Consider the following 22,393-nt stretch of genomic DNA (forward strand, 5'->3'; position numbering starts at 1 on the left):
CCCGGTGGCCTCGCGTGCGGTCGGGGCGCAGCCCGCCCTGCCCAGGGACCGCGACCCGGGGCCGGGTCAAGGCAGCGCTGCAGCGCTCACAGGACCCGCCGTGCGCCCCGGGGCGGGTCGAGAGCCCCCGGGCAGGGCCGGCCGGCGGGATGCCCGCCCGCCGCGGAGTGGAAACGGGCGGGGAAAAGCTGCTCCCGCGCTCGCCCCGTCCCTCCCTCCCCACTCACTCACTCACACACACACTCACACACTCACACACACCTCTGCCCTGGCAGGCGGCTGAGGGGCACTTTGGGGAATTATTTTCTTTCCACACCCAGTTCGCTTCTGACATCATTTCTGCGGGAGGGCGGGCAGGAGGCAGCAGCCGCCGCCAGACGGTCGCAGCCCGCGGAGCTCTGCCCGCCGGCCCTGCGCCCGTGAGTACTGCGGGGGGCGCGGGGCTGAGCGGGACGGGGGTCTGGGGGGAATTTGCCAGCGAGGGGAGGAACAAACCGAAAAAACAGGGCCGGGGCGGGGAGATAAAACCAAGGATTTTGTTTACTACAAAACAAACTTTTTCTCGGCACGTCGGCGGCCGCGGTGCTGAGCCGTCCCCCGGGGTGGCGGGTCGCTGTAACCCCGGGCTGGCCGGCTGGCCTCCCGGTCTTGCTCCCTCCCGGGGCTCCGACCGCGGGACCGGCGCAGCCGCTCGGTATCGGGCGGCGGGACAGGGCGGGACGGGACGCGGCCGCTCCCGGGTGCCCGACAGGCCGCGCCGAACCGGCGGACGGTTCGCGCTCTCCACGGGATACTTGTGTGGTGTTTTTTCTTTAAAGTACTCGGAGTGGGGCTTGCGTTTGCTACAGTAACGTGGGATTGGCTTTGGCAGTTGACGCCCCCCCCTAGTGGAAAGAAAATATAAATAATTCAGTGCAGATTTCGGTTGACGAAGTTTTTGCCAGCGTTAAAAAGTTTTTCAACTTGGGTCAAACTACGGTTTTGATAAGCCAGTCTGTCTTACTGCTGGTTTTATTCCTGTCTGTGATGTCCAGAGGAGGTTGTCTGCCAGGTACCAGACAGGCAGCTTTCAGTAACATGGGTTGCTTGTAATATATTGAATTTGAGAGATCAGCTCCTTGTTTGGACATCTCCAGCGGAACAGCGCACCGCGGTCCTTTCCCCAGCACACAGACCCAGGGTTTGCTCCTACCCAGAATTCTGCCACCGTGAAACCTGCAGTTTGGCCTGCCTGTGAATTTCTTGGCAGAAATATTTTGTTCACATGCTGCAGGAATGTCTTCCCCCCCCACCCCCAACACATGGCAGTAATATGTAAATGATCAGTAATTATTGCAGTTGAGCATCTTATAAGCATCTTCTGGCTTGAAACAAGACTGTGAAGAAATGCACTGAATAACTGCAAAATACACGCTTGATTTTCTTAGAGTTTTCTTCAGGAACTTTGGAAGTAAACAGCTATGGTTGGCTAATCTTCATCAAAAGAGAAAAGGCAGCACTTTCTCTTCACTTTCAGACCCCATACATACGGTGCTGGTATGTTAGCTATGTAAAATAAGCGTTCTTGCCTGCTGGAGCAGATGTTTTTTCTATCAAGTAAAGCAGTCTGTAATGACTCTGCCATCCAGACGTGCTCTGTGCTGTTGATTTTGAAGGCTTTGTTGGCCGGGCAGGGTTGGGTGGTTTGAGAACAGAGCGACACCGCTGGGCCGCCAGGACGGAGGTGACAGGTGCCTGGGGACATGGACGGGCAGGAACCCGCACGGACTGGGGGGGAGAGCTGGGCAGGAGTTTCAGTGAGCGGAGCTGTGTTTTACTGGAGAATCCAGCTATGTTTTGGTAGGAGAGCGTGTGACAAATTAAACGCCATGCTAAGGAATGCAGCTGAGGTGTAGGTGCTTAGCATGGCTGGTAAAATCAAAGTGGGAGTGGAAAGAAAGATATATGGAAAACATGCTCACCAGAAGCTGATGTGAGTTTATTCAGCATGAGGTTTAAAGTCTTGACCTGTTACCGTTCTTCAAAGACTCTGAATGAAAGAACTGTTGCTGTCCTCTGCATCCCTTTGTGAACTTGCAGAATAAAGGATGGACTGTTGGGATACCTGGAGGAAGGTTCGTCCTCCATGCTGAATAGAAGTGTGTACAGATTTTATGATGTCAGCTGCATGGCTGACATGGATGTTACCAGGTCAGCTGTTTGCCCAGCTGGGGAACCAGGGATTATTCTTCTGATAGCCATCAGCTCAAGGTGAAGTGCAGTAATACCATGAACACTGGTAGCAGGCAATCAGTTTCTTATGAATATGCTCATTTGGGAAGGAAAACAGTCTGTTAATATCAGTTAAAATAAACATACTATCAGTAGACAAGATGCTACTGGTGGTGTATATATTTGTGGTCTCTGGATAGACTTGTAAGCACCTAAATAGTGTTGATTATGCTGTGGATCTGCCAGTGAGGAAAAACAATGTATTCTATTTGCTTACACATGTTTTAAACCTTGTTAGTAAGGGAAGTTGTTGAACAGACTGAGCAGGTCAAGACTGAAGGCTACTGTACCGTCATTCTCCTGGACAGGGGTTCTCTCTCAGTTCTTAGATGCAGTAGTTATTGTTTCTGGCCAACATTGCTTGAAGTAAATTACCATCTCTACCTTCGACTTATACCCACTTTCAGTTAATGCACTCTTCACCTCTTGATTGATGAGCATCTCTTAACGGTTGTCTTTATCTTTCTCTTCCTTCCATTGTCATGGCTTTTCCTTTGATGTCTGTGTCAAGGCTGTTGCCCATTTTGAGTTTGATGTTCCTACAATGAGTAGAAGAATGTTATACTCATGAGTCCTACATGCATATGTAGAGGAGCAAGACCTTCCTCCACTTTTACTAAGTATATTAGTCGTAGTTTGGCTCCTTTCATGATGCTGTTTCCCTGTCCGTTTAAAAATAAGTTGGATGGCACCACAAGGAGACTTTTGCCTTTTCACCTCAGTGGTTTGTGTATATTTTGGTTTTCCACTTACACTTCATGTTCTATCTGTGTCTTGAGCATCATTTAAGACATGACACCACTACATAAATCAGTACAAGAATGTCTTTAATTAAAGAGATAAGTAGGTCTCTGGGGACAAGACCTTTTATACTGCTAGCTGGCAGAAGATCTGCTTTCCAAGTCCCACTGCTGTGTTCCTGTTGGAAGAAGACCCACCAGAATGAGGCACCGTGTTATACAGGAACTAATAAGAAAGAGATTTACTCTGAAGTGTACCAAACACTTTATACAAAATCCATGGAATATTTCAGCCAAGCCAAATTTGAAAGTAGAAAGGAATGCACAGCTTTTATTGACATCAGTTTTGTCTCAGAGGAGAAGCAAGGGAAACATAAGCACAGCACTAAGGAATTCCATTCATGGAGCTGTTGAATGTTTGTGAGGGTTGGTTTGTTTTTCGGATGCTGAAGACAAACAAGTGACATTTGTGGTGGGATCTCAGTCTTGGCAATTTCTGTTGAAAGCTTTACTGTTTTAGAGGAAAGATAATTTTGTAAAATGTATTGCAGTATGTCAGGTGATGCTTATGACTTCATCAGGAAGATAAGCATCTTACTTTTTGGAGAACAGATCTTGCTGGGTGGGATTCAAGAGAAAACCTGATGGCCTAAATTCATCCATCAAAGGAATTATTATTTCTTCACTGAATGGAGAAAATGTAATTACGCCTTTTTATTTTGCCTATGAAGTTTCACGGGCAGGTTTAATGATGGTATGTGCACGCCAGGTGAGGCCTCGTAATTTGGGTGTGACCTTAAAATACAACCCTCTGGCTGTATGGAGATGTTCACATGAGTCTGTAGGTGGGGCCGAAAGTGGACTGACTCAAACACCCCTCAGAGATGGCTATAGGATACGTATTTATGGTTTACTTCACTGATTCCTAAACACTGCACTGATTACAAATTAGAATGTAAAAATGACATTCCAAAGGTAGGGTGAGTATTAAACCCCATCATATGCTGCAGTATTGCTGTGAAACAATAGTAGTAGTTGTGGAAGAGTTTGCTCTTTTTATTTTATAGCCAACTGTCGTACTGTCAACAGAGATGTATTTTCACACTCTTCCTAGATGATGTGTAAACTCTGAAAGAACTAAACCCAAATTTTCTCAATCCAGAGCTGGGCAAAGCCAAATCAAAACAAGCAGTTTGAAAATTTTACAGCAGCGAATCTAAAACATGTAATTGCTGGCAATTTCCATAGAGCATCTGCCAAAGCTAAAACAATATCAGCTTTCATTTCTACTGAATTAAACGCATTGCTTTCAATCTGGAAAGACAGACTTTTTCTGCTTTTGTTTGTTGGTTAATTAGGTGGAACAACATAAATCACTCGAGCTGTTGTGTTGTATCTGGAATAATCTCTGGATAAGCAGCAGTCTGTAGCCAGTGGAGCTCGGGGGCTGGGATTTGCTCTATATTAAAGTCTAGAGTTAATGCTGCAGGTATGCTTTTAGTTTGCTTTTCACTGGATCAGACTGAGGACACATTCAATCTGTCAACCTGATGAAAAGGTCAGGTATTATACTTGCTCTGTCCCTGCGCTGCCGAGGCATTGAACGGGGACAATCCTGACAGCGAAGCGTGGCCGTGGAGTGTTTGCAGGGGTGAGGCCGGGCCACACCTCAGCTCAGTTATTTCCTTCAGCAGCAGGTTCCCAGGAGGCCGCTCATGGCTGGAAAAGCTCATTGTACACCCCGTGTCATTATCCGCGGTCTGTGAATGGAGCCAGAGGCTGCAGAGAGCTCTGTGATTCCCGACCGCTGCTCAGGAGGGGCTGTAGGTCACCCTCAGAAAAGGGGACAGGCCTCGCTCGCCCTTTGCAGCTTTACCGCTCACCTGAGAAGTGGATCCTCCCTGAAAGCCGATGGTGGGTTGTCAGTCCCATCCTCACTGTCTGTCTTACGCCGCCGTACAGATCAACAGTCGGCTTTGCTCCCAGCATCGCCTGAGGTCTTTGGAAGACAGGAGAGGATTCAGCAGAGTGCCAAGGGCATGTGTGTCATGCGAAAGCACGCTGAAAAACATAGAGACCTGAAAGAAACTGCTGAGATCACCATCAGAGGGGTGCAGAGCTGGAGGGACCTCTTGGTCCAGCACAATCACTGGGTCACATTATCCTTTTTTGTGGAGACAGGGCTTTTTTTCCCTGCTGTGGTGATTGTAAGGTTGTTCCAGAACCTGACAGCGCTAAGAGTTACAATTTCCATCCTAAATGTGCTCACAGCTGATTTATAGCCGTTTATTTTCAACTTTAGGTTAAACAGTTCTTTTCTCCTCCATGTGTTTGTCCTGACCTGCAAGCAAGTCTATCCCCAGTCTGTCTTCATCTTTGAGAATGAACAAGTCAGAACTAGAAGTTCTTGTCTTGTTTAGCTTAGGAAAACAAGCTTTTAGTGCTTTTAGACCAGCTTGATTGTTAAGAAGGTTTTAATGTATGCCACAGTTTTGTTTATACTGAAGTGGTATCTGGTATACAATTTTCTTTAGAAAACTGGCTGTATGGCAATGGTGCGCTCAATGCCTGGAACGATGTGTGCTTTTTTTTTTATTTCTAAGTGTACAATTAAGCTCTACCCATACATACTTCAAGTTACAAACATTTTATAACATGTTTTGCAGATGTGAAAGCTGAGAGAGTACATTCATGTTTTGTAAGAAACCAGAAACTGCAGTATACAAACTGTTCCTTCTTTCCAATTACTGCTGAATCTTCCCAGACAGTACGTGCCCTTTGCGAACTAATCTCTTGAGCAGATTGCTTCCATGGGGTATCTTTTACTAAAGACCAGGTTTTGTTAGCATTTTTGCAAAGGCACGTGACTCTTGGCATCAACTGAAGGTGGATGAGCAGATGGTGGAAAGCACAAGCAACGACTATGATGTGAATTAGAGATGAATTGCGACCGTGTCAGGTGTTATTTAGCAATAAGGCAGCCTGCTTTACACCGCTGTCAGTTGTGTTGGGATTTAGAAGCAGACACAGAACAGGGTAAATCAGAGATTATGATTATCTAGCGTGAAAGTGCAGTTAGAAGAAAAAGTGCTTTAGGGAAAAAGAAGACTATAGAAAAGATTTACTTCTGAGGAAGGTGCCGGTTTGTGCTGCTAGAGGAGGATAAACATGGTCTTTCTGCTGAACACACAGAAATCTCCAAACAGCAGTTTTGAAAAGATGAAGGCTTAAAGACTATTATTCAAATATTGCCTGTAGTCGAGGGTCTGTTGGTAGAGGTTGCTGCTTTCTGTACCTGCTAACGTGTTTTCTCAGCATATACCAACTGTTATGCTTCTCTTCCAGGCTTTGCTGGAGTATTTGTATACACCTATTTCAAATCTTTTAAGCCTAAGGCTGGTTTTTAGGATTTTCAAGTAGATGTCACAAGGCTCGTTTTCCCTGTAAGCGCCACCTCCCCACCCCGCAACAGGACATTGTGCTGGTGTTTTCCCGAGGTCCTGCCTGTTCTCTTTGCTCCGTGTGCCCACAAAGGCTCTCGGCACAGTGACCTCCCCCCGGCGCACCCGGTGGGGCCGCAGTGGAAGGAGTGGCAGGGCAAGTCTCAACCCAGCCCCAGCTTGTCTGCAAATAAATGACTGAGAGAGTTACAAAAGTGGCAGCAGTGCTGGCATCCCCAGGTCAAAACTTCACTAAAAGCATCCCTAAGAAGTTAGAAACTTCATCTTCTTTGGGTCTCAGTACTCAAAGCTAGCACTTTATGGTTTTGCTGCAATTTTTTCCTTGTGTTTGTTTAGAAATGTGTAAGATAGCAGTGTTATAATTTCTTAAACTTCGGAGTTCTGGCTTAGTAGCATAGATCTAATAAGGAAAACAGGGTGAGAAAGAGTGGAGGAAGTCCAAGGAAGATTTGCCAGGCCCAACTGTAGACACGGTCTGTTCTACCTGGGTAACCAGGTAGCATTTCTGGGGGGGAGCGAAGGTTTAGTGTTGATGAAGCAGATTCAGAAAGAGCTGCCAGGGTGCTTCAGCATCCCTGACACATGGGCAACAGGCAAAACCTGAGCTTATTCCCTCTAAGACTGCTGTTGTTCAGGCAGTCCCACTCAGTACCAGGAGGATGGACAGACACCCAACTGCTGTAATAACAAAAGGCTTTATGAATCTATAGAGGCACATTTGTATTAATCTTGATGAACACAAAAATCAGAACTCAGGGCTTTGCTTGCAAGGCGAGATTTTCAGAAAGAAGCTGAATAAAATCTGGGCCATACCACATCTTGCCAGTTTGTCCCCCACCCCTGTATTTCACTAATAAAATACATCAAGCCAACTGCTTTAATTGTGCCGGAGCACGCTGGGTTTAACAGAGCCTGCTGCAAGGGCACCGGCAAACTGAGACCTGGCAGAATCATTGTACTTCCATTTTGTGGGGTTGGATTAAAAAAGCATAAACGTTGTAGTTCAAATAGAGCTCTAGAAGATACTGTGAATTAATTTTTGCTATATTGAATTTATTTTTGCCTACATACAGTGAGTGTATGCAGGGAACATTGTTTCATTTCCTTCTGATTTCCTTGCTTTGTGGTGAAGGCCTTTGGGAAGTAGCTGGAAGTGCAAGTGAAAAGCTCTTGATTCCGTCCACAGAAAACAGGCAGCACAAAGAGCCACGGCCTTGAGAGTGTTCTCTGCTCTTAAGCAAAAAGAGCTGATGGTGTCTGTGCCATCTGGGGGCTGAGGGGACATTTGGCACTCTTGATTCCGAGTCCAGCGTCAAGGGACTTATTTCTTGAAGAGCATACATTGTTTTCATGCTCAGCTTCATACCAGGAAAAATTGTGTGGGAGCCTGGCTGCTGTGTAGACTGGTAATCTTATTTTGCTGTTCTCTCCTGGGTCCCCATCCAATATTGTAGAGGTCTAGTGTGAACGAACCAGCACTTCTTCAGGGTTTGAAGCTGGCTAAAGAGATGGCTGGTTGAAAGAGGACACACTGTTTCTGTATTGAGTGTTAACCCTGTAATACCTGAGCATGAAAACAGATCAGAATTGGAATCTACACCTGAACATGAAGAATAGGTCAGTGAGGGTCCAGGTCTACAATATATTTGATTTGCTGAAAGCAGACAATATGTGAGCATAAATAACAGAGTTCCACATCTGTTGGTAGACCTCTATTTTTAATTGCTGAATCACACTTATAAATAAGACTTCAGTAGAAGAGTAAACTCCGTTTCTGTGTAGTACACCTGTGAGCTCTAACCGTAGCAGCTCACTTCATGCACCAGAGAACTATCGGTGTGTTTTTCAATGATTACGGGCAGCAAAACCTTTGCATGCAGCTAATACATGTAGATGCAATGTTAGCTTCAAGATCAGCACTCCAGTCCTGAAATATTTCAAGGCTGCTTCCTTAAAGTAAGGCTCCCAAGTCACCATCTAAAATAGAACTAGATTGCGTTTGTTGTATTTCCTTTTCCAATAGGCATTGATGATACAGGAGAAAAATGAGAAAGAAAGGTACAGGGATGTGTTTCTCCTTTCTAGACTTCTCCTTGCACAGAAGAAGGATTTTTCCATAGGTGACATGGAGAGGATCCAGATGTGCTACAGCTGGGGCACGTGCACAGCAGCACACAGGAGGACAGTGAGGAGGAGCCGCTCGCTGGGCAGCGCGTCCCAACAGCCCTGCAGGGACAGACGGGATCCAGGGGGCACTCATCAAAGGATGGGTTAATGTACAGATACGGCAGACTGGGAATAGAGTCAGAGCAATAGTCAGCTTGGAGAACACTGAAAGGGCAAGGTGAAGAAAGAAAGTCTAAGAGTTTGGATATTATCTGCCTTGTTTTAAGGAATATCACTCAGTAAATTATACCTTGTGATGTTGGTGTTCCCAACTGTCAAATTAACTCAGAAGAAATAATGAAATTGGAGAAAGTTGTTTCAACTGGTATAATTATTCCCTTGGTGTTAAATTTCTTGACTTTCTCGTCCTTTGTGTTGTTTGATATTTAGGCATTAGAGGATTGTTGGAATCCTTAAAGCTAGTTTGGGAGAAACTCTGCTGCCTGAACTTCCTTCACTTTTGGTTCCAGTTCTGAGAAGCACACAAGAAAAAACAGAACCCTCATATTTGGTAAAAGAAAAAAAAAATAATAGTAGCACTCTGTTCCTTATAAACTGTGGAATTTTATACAAGCTTAGAGACAATGGTCCAGGCAAAACATGAGCCAGCTCCTGAGTGCTCTGTCATGAGACACCATGAGATGTGGCACAAGAACGCTGAACAAAACAAAGTGGTGATCATGTAAATCCAAACATCTTGTGATGCGTCACAAGATGACAGACTTCTCATGCCACCAGCAGACAGACTTTTTCTTCTGACTTCGTATATGCAGACTTAATTACAGCACCAAGGGGCAGAAGAATTGATAATGAAGGCGGCTTGCTTTGATTCAGTTTTACACCGGTGACCTCAAGAAGGTTTGGCTGAATTGAATCCGCAGTGATGGGCCAAAGACCTGCTGTTCTGGTTGCAGTGGAAAGCTGCAGGGACGGAAACTCGTTCAGCAGGATCCTTTCCCCTTCCCTGGGTGTGTGCTCAGTGTGGGTGAGGATCCTGCTCATCTCCAGCTGTGCTCTGTGCAGAACCGGAGCCCTTTCGCAGGGTTTGCACCGTGTTTCTAGGTGTGTAAACCAAGATTGTCCATGGGGGCATTTTCTTCATGCGTGGACTCAGATGAAGATGATACAAAAAACTGACTTGGTCTTTGGAAGTGAGGGCAGCAGAAAATGTTGTGGGAGAAGCTTCAGCCTTCTCGATGCAAATGAGCGCAGGATAAACACAGTGTGCTACGTACGCGTTCCTCTGGTTGCAAAAATCAAATATGCACAAACATGGGAAATAGCCTGGCAGCAGAACTGAACCGCATGGGAAGAAATGCAAGTGTGGGCTGTGGAGCTGACATCTGGACTGGAAAGTGGTGATAAACCTTCTGCTAACAACTGTCAAAGACAGAGCTTTCCTTTCTGCTCGCGTGCTGTACTAAATACCAGAAAAATTTCAAATAGGCATGTTTCTTTGTACTGGTGGACATTAAAGATAAACTTTATCTTAAAGATAAACTGAGGCTTTTTTTTTTTTTGCAGGGTGTGTAGTTTGACACAGGGAGGCAATCCAGTTTTGTGACATTTGCCTTCTACAGTACAGAACTGTTGGGAATCCAGGGCTGGATACTTTTTACTGTGCAGTTCTGTGATTGTGGTGCTGTTTTATCTCGTAAAAAGGTACTTGTCTCTGCACGTCTGGATTATAACAGAGGCCTTTCTCAGCCACTCTTGTGAGGCACATCAGGCTCCCAGAACAGAAGTGAAAATTACTGCTCCCAATAGTCTGTTTTACTGAAAAGATGACAGATCGGTGTGACTGCTGCAGTCTTCTCCCTGGGCAAAATCAGGGAGTGTTACCCAGACACAGTTCTACACTAATTGAAAAAATCTCTGTTGTTAATGTCGCTGGCCTTCTGTTTTCAATGTGGTTTGTGTCAGTGTCCTGCAACGTCACAGCGTTAGTGGGAAAGCCTGTTACCGCAGCAAATGTGGATGTGTTCAGCAGGGTTCTCACACCTCGCTCCTTGGGGATTCAGTTGCACTCTGCACTTGGAATTCAGCTGTACCTGCGCTTTTCTGCTTTGCAACAGACTTTGGAAAGTGGTGTTAAATGCTGAGGCTTGTGGTTGAAGAATCCATGTTGACATCCAATGCCATCTTTACTGGAACCCCAGAATCTGTTTTGAAGGTTACACGTGATGAGCTCAGTCCAACGTGATGTTCTCTTTTGTCAGAGCTTTGCTGGAGATGAGTGCAGGGGGTTCCTGAACAGCCCTGGATGGGCAGAGCTGGAGGGGCAGGTCTCTGGTCCACACTCCTGCTCCAAGCAGGACTTAGTTTGGGATGCTCTGGGCCTTGCTTCAGTCAAGTTCTGAAAATGTCCAAGAACGGGGATTCCACAGCCTCTTGGGCCCTGTGCCAGTGCTTAATCATGCTCATTGAATATAATTAATACATTTTTCACAATTGGAATATTCCTTGTTGTAACTTGTGGCTGTTGCCTCTGGTCTTTTCATCGTGTACTTCTGAGAAGAGTGGCTCTATTATTTCTACTAAAGATAACTGTAGCGTGCTCAAAAAGCTTTTTGTGTGTGCGTGTGTGTAAAAACTATTAAAAGAATTCAGACTTCTTTGGAGAATGATGAACAATATCTGTTGCATCATCCCAGTCTTCCTCCATGCCTAAAGGCAGTGTGCTTAAAAATCATAAACACTGTGACCTGAGAGCATAATACATATTGCTTCAGATGATAGGAAGTAAAAAATGACTCTGTCTAGGAAGCTTTTTTTGATCAATACAAATATTCTTACCTATAATCAAGAGATTAATGCAGAAGAGTTGAACAATGGTTCATTTAAGAGCAGAACTCCTGTAAGAGCAAGAAACCTTTTCATGGCAGCGTGTATTAGCGCTGGTAACAGGGCAGTGCTCCCGGAGCTGCAAAACAGCCGTGCAAAAAAATGCAGCAGAATTCCCCATCACTTCACACACTGGTGGCAGCAAAGTTTTACTTGAACAGTCTGATCACAAGTGTGATGGGAGCAGCTGAGGGACCTGGGGGGTTCAGCTGGAGAACAGGAGCTGAGGGGAGACCTTCTGATCTCTGAACTGCCTGAAAGGAGCTTGGAGGATGGAAGGGGGTTGGTCTCTCCTCCCACGTAACGAGTGACAGGACAAGAGGAAACGGCCTCAAGTTGCACCAGGGGAGGTTTAAATTGGATATTAGGAAAAAATTCTTCACGGAAAGGGCTGTGGGGCGTTGAACAGGCTGCCCAGGGCAGTGGTGGAGTCACCATCCCTGGAGGGGTTTAAAAGGCGTTTAGACGAGATTCTTAGGAACGTGGTTTAATGCTGGAGTTAGGTTATGGTTGGACTTGATGATTATGAGAGTCTCTTTCAACTGAAATGATTCTATGATTCTATCATCATTCCTATGCACCTTCTTAATATAGTTGTGTGCAGATTCTTGTTCAGTATAATAACACCAAGTACTAGAGTCCCAAATTTAAGATTTAAAAATGCATTTTCTGTTCTTATTCACAGCCCTTTTTAAGCAATGTTTTCCTCTGGTGCATAAATTAAGTATAAGAGATGATAGTGCTTTAATGTAGCGCAAATTGCTGGTTGCCCTGTTGAGCAGAACAAGTTCAGGCAGGTCAAACAGCAGTGCCAGCAGTTCTTGCAGGTGCCCTCCGTTTGAGGCCAGAGCCGCTGCCCAGTGACACACTGGTGGTTTGGTGAGCTCTGGTGGGGGCTCCAGCTCCTGCTACAACAACCAGGAACAACCTGAAGAGAACCCTTGAGAAGTAGTTACTGGTGAATAAGAAACAAAGAGGCTGACAGCTAGTGTGCAAGATAGGATGTTACCACTGTGCTTGGTTAGTAATGAACTATGAATGTAAGGATTCTAAATATTAACACAAAGAGCATTTTCAGAAATTCTGCATGTGGCACCATGGCCGTGTCCTTCCCTTGCTCACGGAGGGTGACAGGAGCCGCCTGCTGTGGGGATGGGTCCCCAGGCAGCTGTGGTCAGAGGGACGGGAGAGGGAGATGAAGGGTCTCCAGTCTCCAAAATAAACTTCTCAATTCCGGCGATGTCTGGAATGGAGGAGGACTGGTTGCTTAGGACCAAGTCCAGAATTTCTGCCTTGAGAGGGATGCAGGTGCTGTGGGAGCTCCTCTTGTCACTGGCAGCATCGCAGGAGCAGCTCCGGGCTCCCTGCGCGCAGGGCGTTTAGCTGCAAACCCCTCCTCACTCCTCTCTCCTGTATCTGTGTATAGTTGTAGCACGGTGAGCACAGAAGTTGTATCAGCTCGTGGAAGGAGCCATTGCCAGCAAGTCAGGAGGAGGGATCCAAAACTGTCTGGTAGGAAGGGTCTTCAGAGCAGAAACATCAGACTGTTGTTTCTGCTCTTAATTTTTTTTGTAAAGACAAAACCACCCTTTGCTTTAATCTTGGCTTTATTTGGGTTAAACATGAAATATCTTCTCCTCATCACCCATGCACGTTTGTCCATCCTGTTAGAAACACTTCTGTTTATGGCTGAAAGCAGTAAAACACAAACAGAAGATTAAGTGAAGATTAAGTGGATTTGTCTGTGCTGGCAAGTCTTGACTTTGCAAGATTGGTTTTAATTAGGTTACATTTTTCTGTCTCTCTTTATGATGCTTCATGTAATATGATGAAATTGTATTGTTATTCTTAAAATAATACTGAGTACAATTTGATTCTCTCTCCTTATAAGGCAGATGAGTGGTGCGTTATTGTCTGCTTAGATACCATCTGTGCAACAAATGGAACTCAGAGAAACCCAACCGCAAGACAAGAGAGCACTCTGTGAGGACCAGTACATTGCACAATGAAAATATTTTGATGTGGCATTATGCAAACCCACAAAATATCTTCTTTTCCTTCTTCCTTTCATTCAAGAAGGGCTTGATAGAGCCATGAATGACATTTCTAGAAGCAGAACTAGATTCAGAGGGTCTTGAGTCATCTATAGAATTGACTCTTTAGAGGAAATTGCCACTTTTGTTCTTTGTTGTGGCTGAGAAGGCAAAGTTTAACAGTGAGAAAATGGGAAGGCGTAAAAACTTGAGTAGCTACTTTCCTTATTTTAGGATTTGACTTGGCTTTGCTGTACAGTTGTTCCAATTAGATGGAGATATAAGGTTATCTGGTCAATTTGTGTCTTCTCAAAAGCACTTCAATCCTGTTTGGCTTTGTACTCGTTACGATGCTGTACTGTGGTGTAGATGTAAAGGATCAGTTTGGAGCTTCTAGTTTCACGTGCTGTCTCTTATCTTTTTGTCGAAGTTTTACTTGTATTTTGGCCTATTAAAGCAGCCCTTTTATTTGGTTCAGTTCTCCAGGTGGTTCGTGATTCTAGTAACTGGCAGTAGGGGAGAATGTTAGACATGGAAAACAACACAGAAGTCTTAAAAAAAAGTAATAATTGCCTTTTCTTCTGGATATTTGCTGCATTACATGAGTGGGATCATTTGACATTAGAAAATGTGTCCAAAGCAAAGGAAGTGGAGAAACACGAGCTAATGTACTGATGAGTGATAACGTGCAGGTGATGCTACAGAATGGTGCACACGAAATGCAAAGAAAATATCTGCAAGGCTGCAGATTCCTTATAGAATATAGCATATATTAATTGGCAAGCATTTTTACACAATAAGAAGAAAAAGATAATAGATATACCAAGCAATTGTACATTTCTGTGTGTCAGTAACAGTAGTTTTCCCCAACCTATTTGTTATGTGCCCACAGATTTATTGGGGATCCCAATTCAAATAGTTTGTGGTTCCTTTGTACATAAGAATATTTTGGTTTTCATTTGAGATGTGAAATGATAATAAATGGGTTAGATAAGGTATGAAGATAATAAGGAGACTATGGAGAGTATTAAGTGACTGAACATAACATAACTAACTGGATTATTACATGACTAATGGGTTTATTCAGCTTTACCAGTCAGAGTAATACATTTGAGCAAACAGGAGCCTTAAGTCATTCATCCAGAGATAAAACTTGTAGCTATATGAGTAAAGGGCAACCGAAATGAAACCTAAGGTACAACATAGCTGGTGCTAAATCTGGAAAGTCGTTCTTGATGTGGTTATTGTTGTTCTACAAGCATCCTCTGGAAGCCCGTATTTCTTTGTCCTTTGCAAGCACGGTTGAACCAAGACTTCCCCAAAGCCCGTGGCAATTCCAGCATCACATGCAAATGAGGCTGGAATTTGAAAAGTGCTTCTCTAAAAGTCAACCTGAAGGAGTGTTTTCTATCCTCACTGGAGAAGCACACGGAAAGACTCTTGTGTGCGTCTCTATGCACTGCAGCCGGCCCGCGGGCAGGTTGCAAAACGCGCCTCTTGGCTTCATGTCAAGTTGTGATTCATTTTAACACCAGCGATGCTAGTTACGTATCACACCCCAAGCAGAAAGCCATTGTGCCGATGGAAAGTCTGATTATGTGAAATCTTTTCTCTCTGTGTGCTGCAGACTCAGTGCATGCGGCTCTGAAACACCCTGGCGCTGACCCGGGCTGCTCAGTGAAACTGCAGAACGACAGGTGGAGAAGTGAACGGCTTTTAAAGATTGATCAAATATTCTCTTGTTTTCAACAGATTTATCACAGACTAAGGCCTGCAGTGAGCGAGGATGTTGATTCTTCTGGCTTTCATTATTGTGTTTCACATAACCTCCGCAGCGCTGCTGTTCATCTCAACCATTGACAATGTGAGTGTCGTTTCTTCTCCTTTTCTCTCAAACACGTAAAAATGAAGTTATTCTCTAGTTGTGTTCAACTTGCATATTGAAAGCATGTAACTTTGTTAGGCACACTGGTCTCCTTACACCTTTTTGTAACAAAAATGCCCTGAATATGCATGTTGCTGTACAGGGAGGAGACTATACACATACGCACTGTACATTCGTATGGCATCATGTTATAGCCCCGTGTTATGCAGCTGATCTCTCCTGTGAGGCATTAATAGTTGGCCAGGGCATGTATTTACAAATCCTGCCATGCTTGCAGGGCAGAGATGTGGGACTTGGTTCAATAGAGATGAGGGAAAAGGGGGAAAAGTCTGTTGTCCTGTTGTGTCAAGCACATGAAGTCAATTAGCTCGTGATCAATCCGTGGGGATAATTTCAGTCAAGGTATGTTTGCCTCACAAGTGGTAGTCCAGGATGCTCAATTAAGTCATGAAGCGCACACCATGAATTTACCTGTTTCCATTCAGTTAAGCTGTTCCAGGACAAAGATTTAGAAGAAAGAATTTGCCTTCTGGTGTTGACATCTAGCTCTTAGTTGAATTTTCCACTTCCCAAACCAGCCCACTATCCTGACGGGTACTCTTCACTGGGCACTGGAGTCTTTCTTTCCCCAGTAGGTTAAGTGCATATAGAGGCTTTTAGAATTAAAAAAATATATCTGCTGAAAGTACTTTAGTGTACTCAGTGAAGCTGGTTTGAATTCCGTGGTCTTTTCCAGGACCGCTCCAAGTGAAATGATGTGTTACCTACAGCCTTATATTGCAAAATTGTACAAACTCAGATGTTATCTTTCAGTCGGCTGGTTGATTTGTTCCAGTGAAGCAGGTCATGGACTGAGCACTACAGCAGGTTGTCTTACCCTGCTGCTTTGAATATTTAGAAAGCTAGGACAGGGGACAAAGTAACTTATGCTAGTTCAGAACTGCTCCATACAAATCAAATTATTATAGAAATAAAACCCCATGCCCTCTGCTTTATGTCATTAGCTGCTTTTAAGCAGTCACAAACTTACACTGTGTAACGTTCTATTAGATTTTATCATCTTCCGAGGCTTTTTATAGTCCTGGAAATAACTCTGAAAGGGTTATATATTGCTCAGAGCTGAAGAAGAATATATTGAACTTGGACTGCAAAACCCAAATGAAAGGCATCCTGGAAAGGGAATGCTTTTTCTTAAAACACAGTGTTACTGTTACACAAATGCCTGCTATCATAAAATATTATTGTTTTTATTGCATTATTGTTTGCAGAGCTGCACAGTAAGCTGTGAGGTTTCTGGAATGTCTGTTTAAGCAGCAGATGCTACCAGGAGTCATATTTAAAAGTCATATTTTTCCAGCACCAGTCTCAAAACAAAGGCCTGGGTAGCAATCGGAATGGGAACGGGTTTCCTGAGGAAATGCCACTTGTGTGGGGCACTCACAGCATTTCCCAGGCTACCGTAAAAATCCATTCACTCACCACGGTACCATTTTGCATGAAGTGTTAAAATATCAAAATAGAAATAGCACAGGAAAATCTCAATTTGTCACTAGCCACTGCCAGTCAGATGCCCTCGGGTACAAGCTGCATTTGCACATGGATGGCACAGCTACATCACGGTGAGATGAAGTCAGGTCAGTGTCAGGAAGCAGAACATTTATAAAGGGTTTCTGTTTCGCAGATTTATGCCCTGCTGTTTCCTGTGAATTAAAAAATGCTGTGCCTTTAAAGAGCTGGGCATCCTCAACAGGGTCTGGAGGAACAAAGCCAATCTTGGCCAGGTACCTTAAGGAGTGAGTAATCACTGAGTAGCCAACATTTCTACCCAAACAGCAGAAAATCCCATGTGCTTTGGGGTGTTTAACATTGCCATCTGTTCCCTTTTCTACTGCACACAGCTTTAAAATGAAAACGACGTTAATAATAATACACAGTTTATTCGAAAATGTGATTAGATCTTGGATTTAGTTTGAATGGTTGATTATCAAAACTGAACAGGAATTGGTGCTGGCTGATGTTTCTGATCAGGAGACTGACAACTGAAGAGTGTGGGGGGGGTGTTGTTTGGTTGGTTTGTGTTTGTAAGAGCCCTTTACTTTTATTTTGCAGGCCTGGTGGGTAGGAGATGTTTTTACTACAGATGTCTGGAGAGTGTGCACCACACATAACAGCACCTGTATGGCCATCGGTGATCATTTCAGCGGTGAGTGTCTCTCCAGGCCTCTGTCTCAGCTCCTTTAGCAGGAGATCTGGGGGAAGCGCAATGAAATTTGTGGTGGAAATAATATATTGGTTCAAAAAGCTGCATGCTCTAACTACTCAGATCTTCTAAAAACTTTGATACTGGCTTCTCGTTTTGAAAAAGCAAACTGTTCCAACAGTTTCTGTGAGAGGAGAGCAGAGGAAACTGTCAGGTGCGCTTGAAAGCTCAGTGCAAGAGAGCAAACGCGGGCAACTAACAAGGAGTGCTAAGGAGTTCTGAAAAAATGAGATCAGGTAAAAAGAGTGAAGTCATCTGAAAGTGTGGCTGAAGTGTTAGAACTTGTCTCAGAACTGAACTTTAGCTTCCAAAGAAGGACCCCAAAGTACTGGCTGCACACAGGCATGGGGGAAAAAGCGGAAGAAAGTCAGAACATAAGTTTTAACAAAGAGGCCTTAATATACAGCACAGCCAAACATCCTGCTTTACAAAACCCCCCACATTTCTCCAATGTTACATTTGCTTTATTTCTATACTTTCAGTCTCTGTGTATATGAAAGAGGTAGATGATTTGAGGAGCCATGTATCCATATCACAGCTTGGCTTTCCAAGCATCAAGTTGGTTTGGAGCAAATCTGTGCTGCACGAGATGATCCATTATGTACAGGCATATCTAAACTAACACCAACGTAAGGAATGTGCGTTTGATGTCTGTGTTACTGTGCGTTCATTGAAATCAGGTACCCGAACCAGCTACTCACTGCAGCGCAGCTCTGCCAGAGGAGAGCTGCTGCGAGGAGTTAGTGCAGCAAAGTTACACACAGCAGCTACCTGTAGTAACAAATCATTGATCACTTCACATCCCAGTTATAGAGAAGTAACTGACAGGATGAAAACCCTTAAGCCAAGCATGGAGGTCCTGGCCAGTTCCATCTCAGTGGACAGAGCTCCCTCCAGGCCTGGCCGGGGACTCAGGTTGGTGCTTGGAACCCTTTGGGACACCTGGCAGTTCTCTGCTTTTAGTGCGTAGGTTGGATGTGGTGTGGGAGAAATAGTCTCTGCAGTGTTTTTATTTGGGTTTAATGAAAAGCTTTGAAAAGTCCTTAAAGCTCTGGCTGAGTACCCAGGAAGGTGAGAATAGCCACCCTGGGCAACGCGCGCCTGCTGAACTGCTGACAACTCACTGCTCGCTGCTGGACGGGGCGGGAGAGAAACTGTGTTTTTAATCAAGGCTGCTTTTTTGTTTTTGCAGAATATCAATCAATTCAGGCTGTCCAGGCCACCATGGTCCTATCTACTATTTTCTGTTGTGTGGCATTTCTGGTTTTCATTCTTCAACTCTTCCGTCTAAAGCAAGGAGAAAGATTTGTGTTAACCTCTGTTATCCAGCTCCTGTCATGTGAGTGATTTTTCAACACTTGTGACTTCATGATGTTTGCATGAAAGTAGGAAAGGGAAGGGGAAAAAGGTTTCAAAAAGAATGAGCTGCAAGGGGAAAATGGTTTCGAAAAGAATGAGCTGCATGAGAAATTTGGAGGGCTCTTGAGGTCACAGCTTATCCTTCAGATTTGTTTAAACAGTGAACTGCTCCATTCTGCACTGTTTAGGCACTTAAAACATGGATGACATTGCTGTTCGGAATAAAGTCATTTAAACCTTGAAGGGAAAGAATCTGAGATTCTGAGCTGGTTGAACAAATTAAATAACCCTGAAATTGTTACAGGCAGGTACTTCCTGAATGTTTTGTTAGTCTTTAAAACTCTCCAGATGTTTCGAGTCATTTGGTGTTCATTGCAAATGACATAAATACACAACAGCACTTCACATTTAATCCATGCCAAAGAAACTGAAAACGCGTCCTGAGATGCTCCCACTTTAGTTTGAGGATGGAAAGTGAGTGTCTGCAAAAAAGGCCATTGGTGGAAGCAGCTGACAGAAGGAAGCCAGTGACTGGTTTTCGTGCTCATTGATAATACTTCAAACTGCTGAACTTGACAATTTTCTTCGTCCTCCAGGTCTGTGCGTTATGATTGCAGCTTCCATTTATACAGACAGGCATGAAGAGCTACACAAGAGCCCCGCATACTTCATTGACGTGTCCGGAGGCCGATACGGCTATTCCTTCGTCTTAGCCTGGATCGCGTTTGCCTTCACCCTCATCAGCGGTGTGATGTACCTAGTATTAAGGAAGCGTAAATAAATGTCAGCAGCTAGTTATTTCTGTCACTACAGTACAAAACCAAATTCCAGTAACCATTTTGTATATAATCATTTACATGGTTTTGTAGTAAAGGTATTGTTTCTCTACAAATGTACTGTGTTCTTGATATGGAACAGAATTTTTGAACAAGGCAGGTTTCATGGAATGCCTGGCACCAGCAGGTCAGGGGGCTGAGCAGGACAGCCGAGTAGTTTCTTTTACATATTTCATCATCATACTTGATTTTCCCTTTACTAGACATTAACAGTTTGTTCCTGGCCTCTAGTAGATCACAAACAAGGCCCATGCAAATTAATTTGTAATCAGTGTGCTAACTGTATTCCTGGACCAGATGTATCCCTTTGGGGTGGGATAAATATAGGGGGAGTAAAAAACGAGGCCCAGATCACAGTGAAAAAGCGAACAATTCTAAAAGGCCAAAGCTGCCCGCAGTGCATCTGTTCTGGCAGAGGCTGAGGGTTCTGCTGTTTATTACGTGCAGTAAGTGTCATTGCACTTTTATTAAAACCACTTGCTTTGCAGAGTAAACAACTCCTTTTTGTACTCCAGCTAATTATTCCCTTGCTTCTCTTTCACATTTAATTTAAGCATAGGGAGCCTTTGGCGGGAGAATTCACCAGCAAATTCACTGGACAACTCGGGACCAGAGTAGTCTGAGCAGTAAGAAATACCCCACTCACATCCTTATTTTTGCATCATGTATTGTGTTTCTGGAAGGAAGAAAAGGGAAAAAAAGGCATTACCTTGCAAATTTCTAAGCAAATTAGTGATCAAGCAATGCCAAATTTGAGATTTTACAGCCAAACTCAACATGTTTATTACACAAGGCTTGTATTATACAATGATTTCATGGCTAATATATCATTTACAAAAGAATTCCCTGAGTCTGCCCATTAGGAAATTGGCCTTTCAAAAAGTCATTCTAAATGCTTTTGTGGGTTTTACTTGAACTAAACACTCCTAGTTAATAAATCTGAGTGTAATTACTATGCTTAGGAATTCCAGGACAGTTTTTTCAAGCTGAAATGACTTGGTGATTTCTATTTTTCAATAATTTTGTGAGAGAAATCTGTACTGTAATACGAGGCTTAACTGCTCAGCAGCGTAATACTGGCTTTGGCTGATGGTGATGTTGGAGCTGGGAGCTCAATGTGGAGAATGAATGAGATGCCTTTCTCTGGTTAGTCACAGCTTTGATGCTTAAATACAGATTGGACTTTGTAAAAAAGCACTAACCATGTATTTATTGCAGTATATTCACTACAGCTGGCCCACTACACAGGCAGTAAAAAAATAAACAGCTTTGGAATGAGGTTTTACACTTAATGTAGAATAAATTCATTATTACGAAGTAGTGCAGCTCTACTAAAGTTGATACTTACTGCACTATACATCAGCCAATGGTCTGACCCATTCCTGCAGAGAATTCATCCTTGATTTCTCACAAAGCAAAAGTTCAGGTGCAGAACAGTCCAGGAACTGTCTCCAATATGAGTAGCAGGTCATGTAGTTCCATCTCCATTCCCTGAACATCCTAAAATGATTTGGCACATACTACTTGTCTTTTGGGAGCAAAGCAAGCCCAACGAGACTCTTCAGAAATTAGACCAGTAAGCAGCACAGCACATTATAAGTAATAATAATAGTAAAAAACCCAAATCAGTCTGAGCAAAATACATTCTCACCAGCCTGGCATGATGCTGATATTTTTGTCATGTTGATTTGTTTTGTTTTTTCCCTCTTATGGAAATGCTCTGAAGTTCAAGAATTAATACCCTGCTTTTTTAGAAAGTGTTCCGACAGTTTGCTGAATACATTTCACCTGAATTTGCTAGCATGAAGAATTTGTCTTAAATAAGTAGGTGCAGTTTAAGGTTGAAAGCAGACAGACTATTAACTAAGGCATTTTGCTAGTTCTATTCAAACGTGAAATAGGGAAATTCTTAAGCAACTGTGGGTTAAAACCATCTTATATCTACAAGACAGTCCTGTAAAATTGTAAATCAACCTGTTGTGCCTCTGACTTGCAGAGTTTTGTGCCTTAATAATGCTCGGGTCATTTATAGATGAAATATTTAAAATAAAGATGTATATATACATGAACACACCGCTCAATTCCACAGTAAAGATCTGTCCCTTTAATTAACAGCAAAAAGCGTGCACACCACGGTGAACAAACAGCAGCACACGTGGGATGCCACATAGAACAGACCAGGTGGGAATGTTGTACATACCAAGAAAACAAATGCCCAAACAGCTCGAACTAGAGTTTGAATAGGACAAACATTTTTTAGGGTATTCTTTCTACCTGATATGCCTTTAAAATATACCATTTTCTATGCTCTCTTTATTCTGAAAGTGTACATGAAAATAAAGTTAAAACAAATTCTTGTCCTGTAATAGCAAGCTCGATACATTTAGCAATCTGACCTTGTCTTTAAGCCTAGGATATATTTACACAATTTTGGATGAGAAAGAGTGGAGTATTTGTGTGAGCAGGTAAAATTAAATTCTTTCTGCCTGTACTAGAACCACAAGCTGGTTATTTTTGTCCTTTGTTGAAGACCTTCCA

General features: G+C 43.7%; 1 protein-coding gene across 1 annotated transcript; it reads left to right on the forward strand.

Annotated features, from left to right (window-relative positions):
• Window positions 1-201: 201 nt before the first annotated feature.
• EMP2 (epithelial membrane protein 2) lies at window positions 202-21,924 on the forward strand. The gene is made up of 5 exons (XM_065850956.2): window positions 202-419; window positions 15,268-15,379; window positions 17,510-17,603; window positions 18,853-18,999; window positions 19,616-21,924. Exons 2-5 carry the CDS (start codon window positions 15,302-15,304, stop codon window positions 19,798-19,800), a joined length of 504 nt encoding a protein of 167 aa, XP_065707028.1. The 5' UTR covers window positions 202-419; window positions 15,268-15,301; the 3' UTR covers window positions 19,801-21,924.
• The last annotated feature ends 469 nt before the right edge of the window (window positions 21,925-22,393 follow it).

The sequence above is a fragment of the Patagioenas fasciata genome, chromosome 15 (assembly GCF_037038585.1).
Source record: "Patagioenas fasciata isolate bPatFas1 chromosome 15, bPatFas1.hap1, whole genome shotgun sequence".
Classification (NCBI taxonomy): Eukaryota; Metazoa; Chordata; class Aves; order Columbiformes; family Columbidae; genus Patagioenas; species Patagioenas fasciata.

Bases quoted from the DNA above. Each gene is read 5' to 3' on its own strand.
- EMP2 (XM_065850956.2), top strand. From the start codon at position 15,302: ATGTTGATTCTTCTGGCTTTCATTATTGTGTTTCACATAACCTCCGCA. The intron at 17,604-18,852 runs GTGAGTGTCTCT...TTGTTTTTGCAG, and splicing joins CATCGGTGATCATTTCAGCG to AATATCAATCAATTCAGGCT. The intron at 19,000-19,615 runs GTGAGTGATTTT...TTCGTCCTCCAG, and splicing joins TGTTATCCAGCTCCTGTCAT to GTCTGTGCGTTATGATTGCA.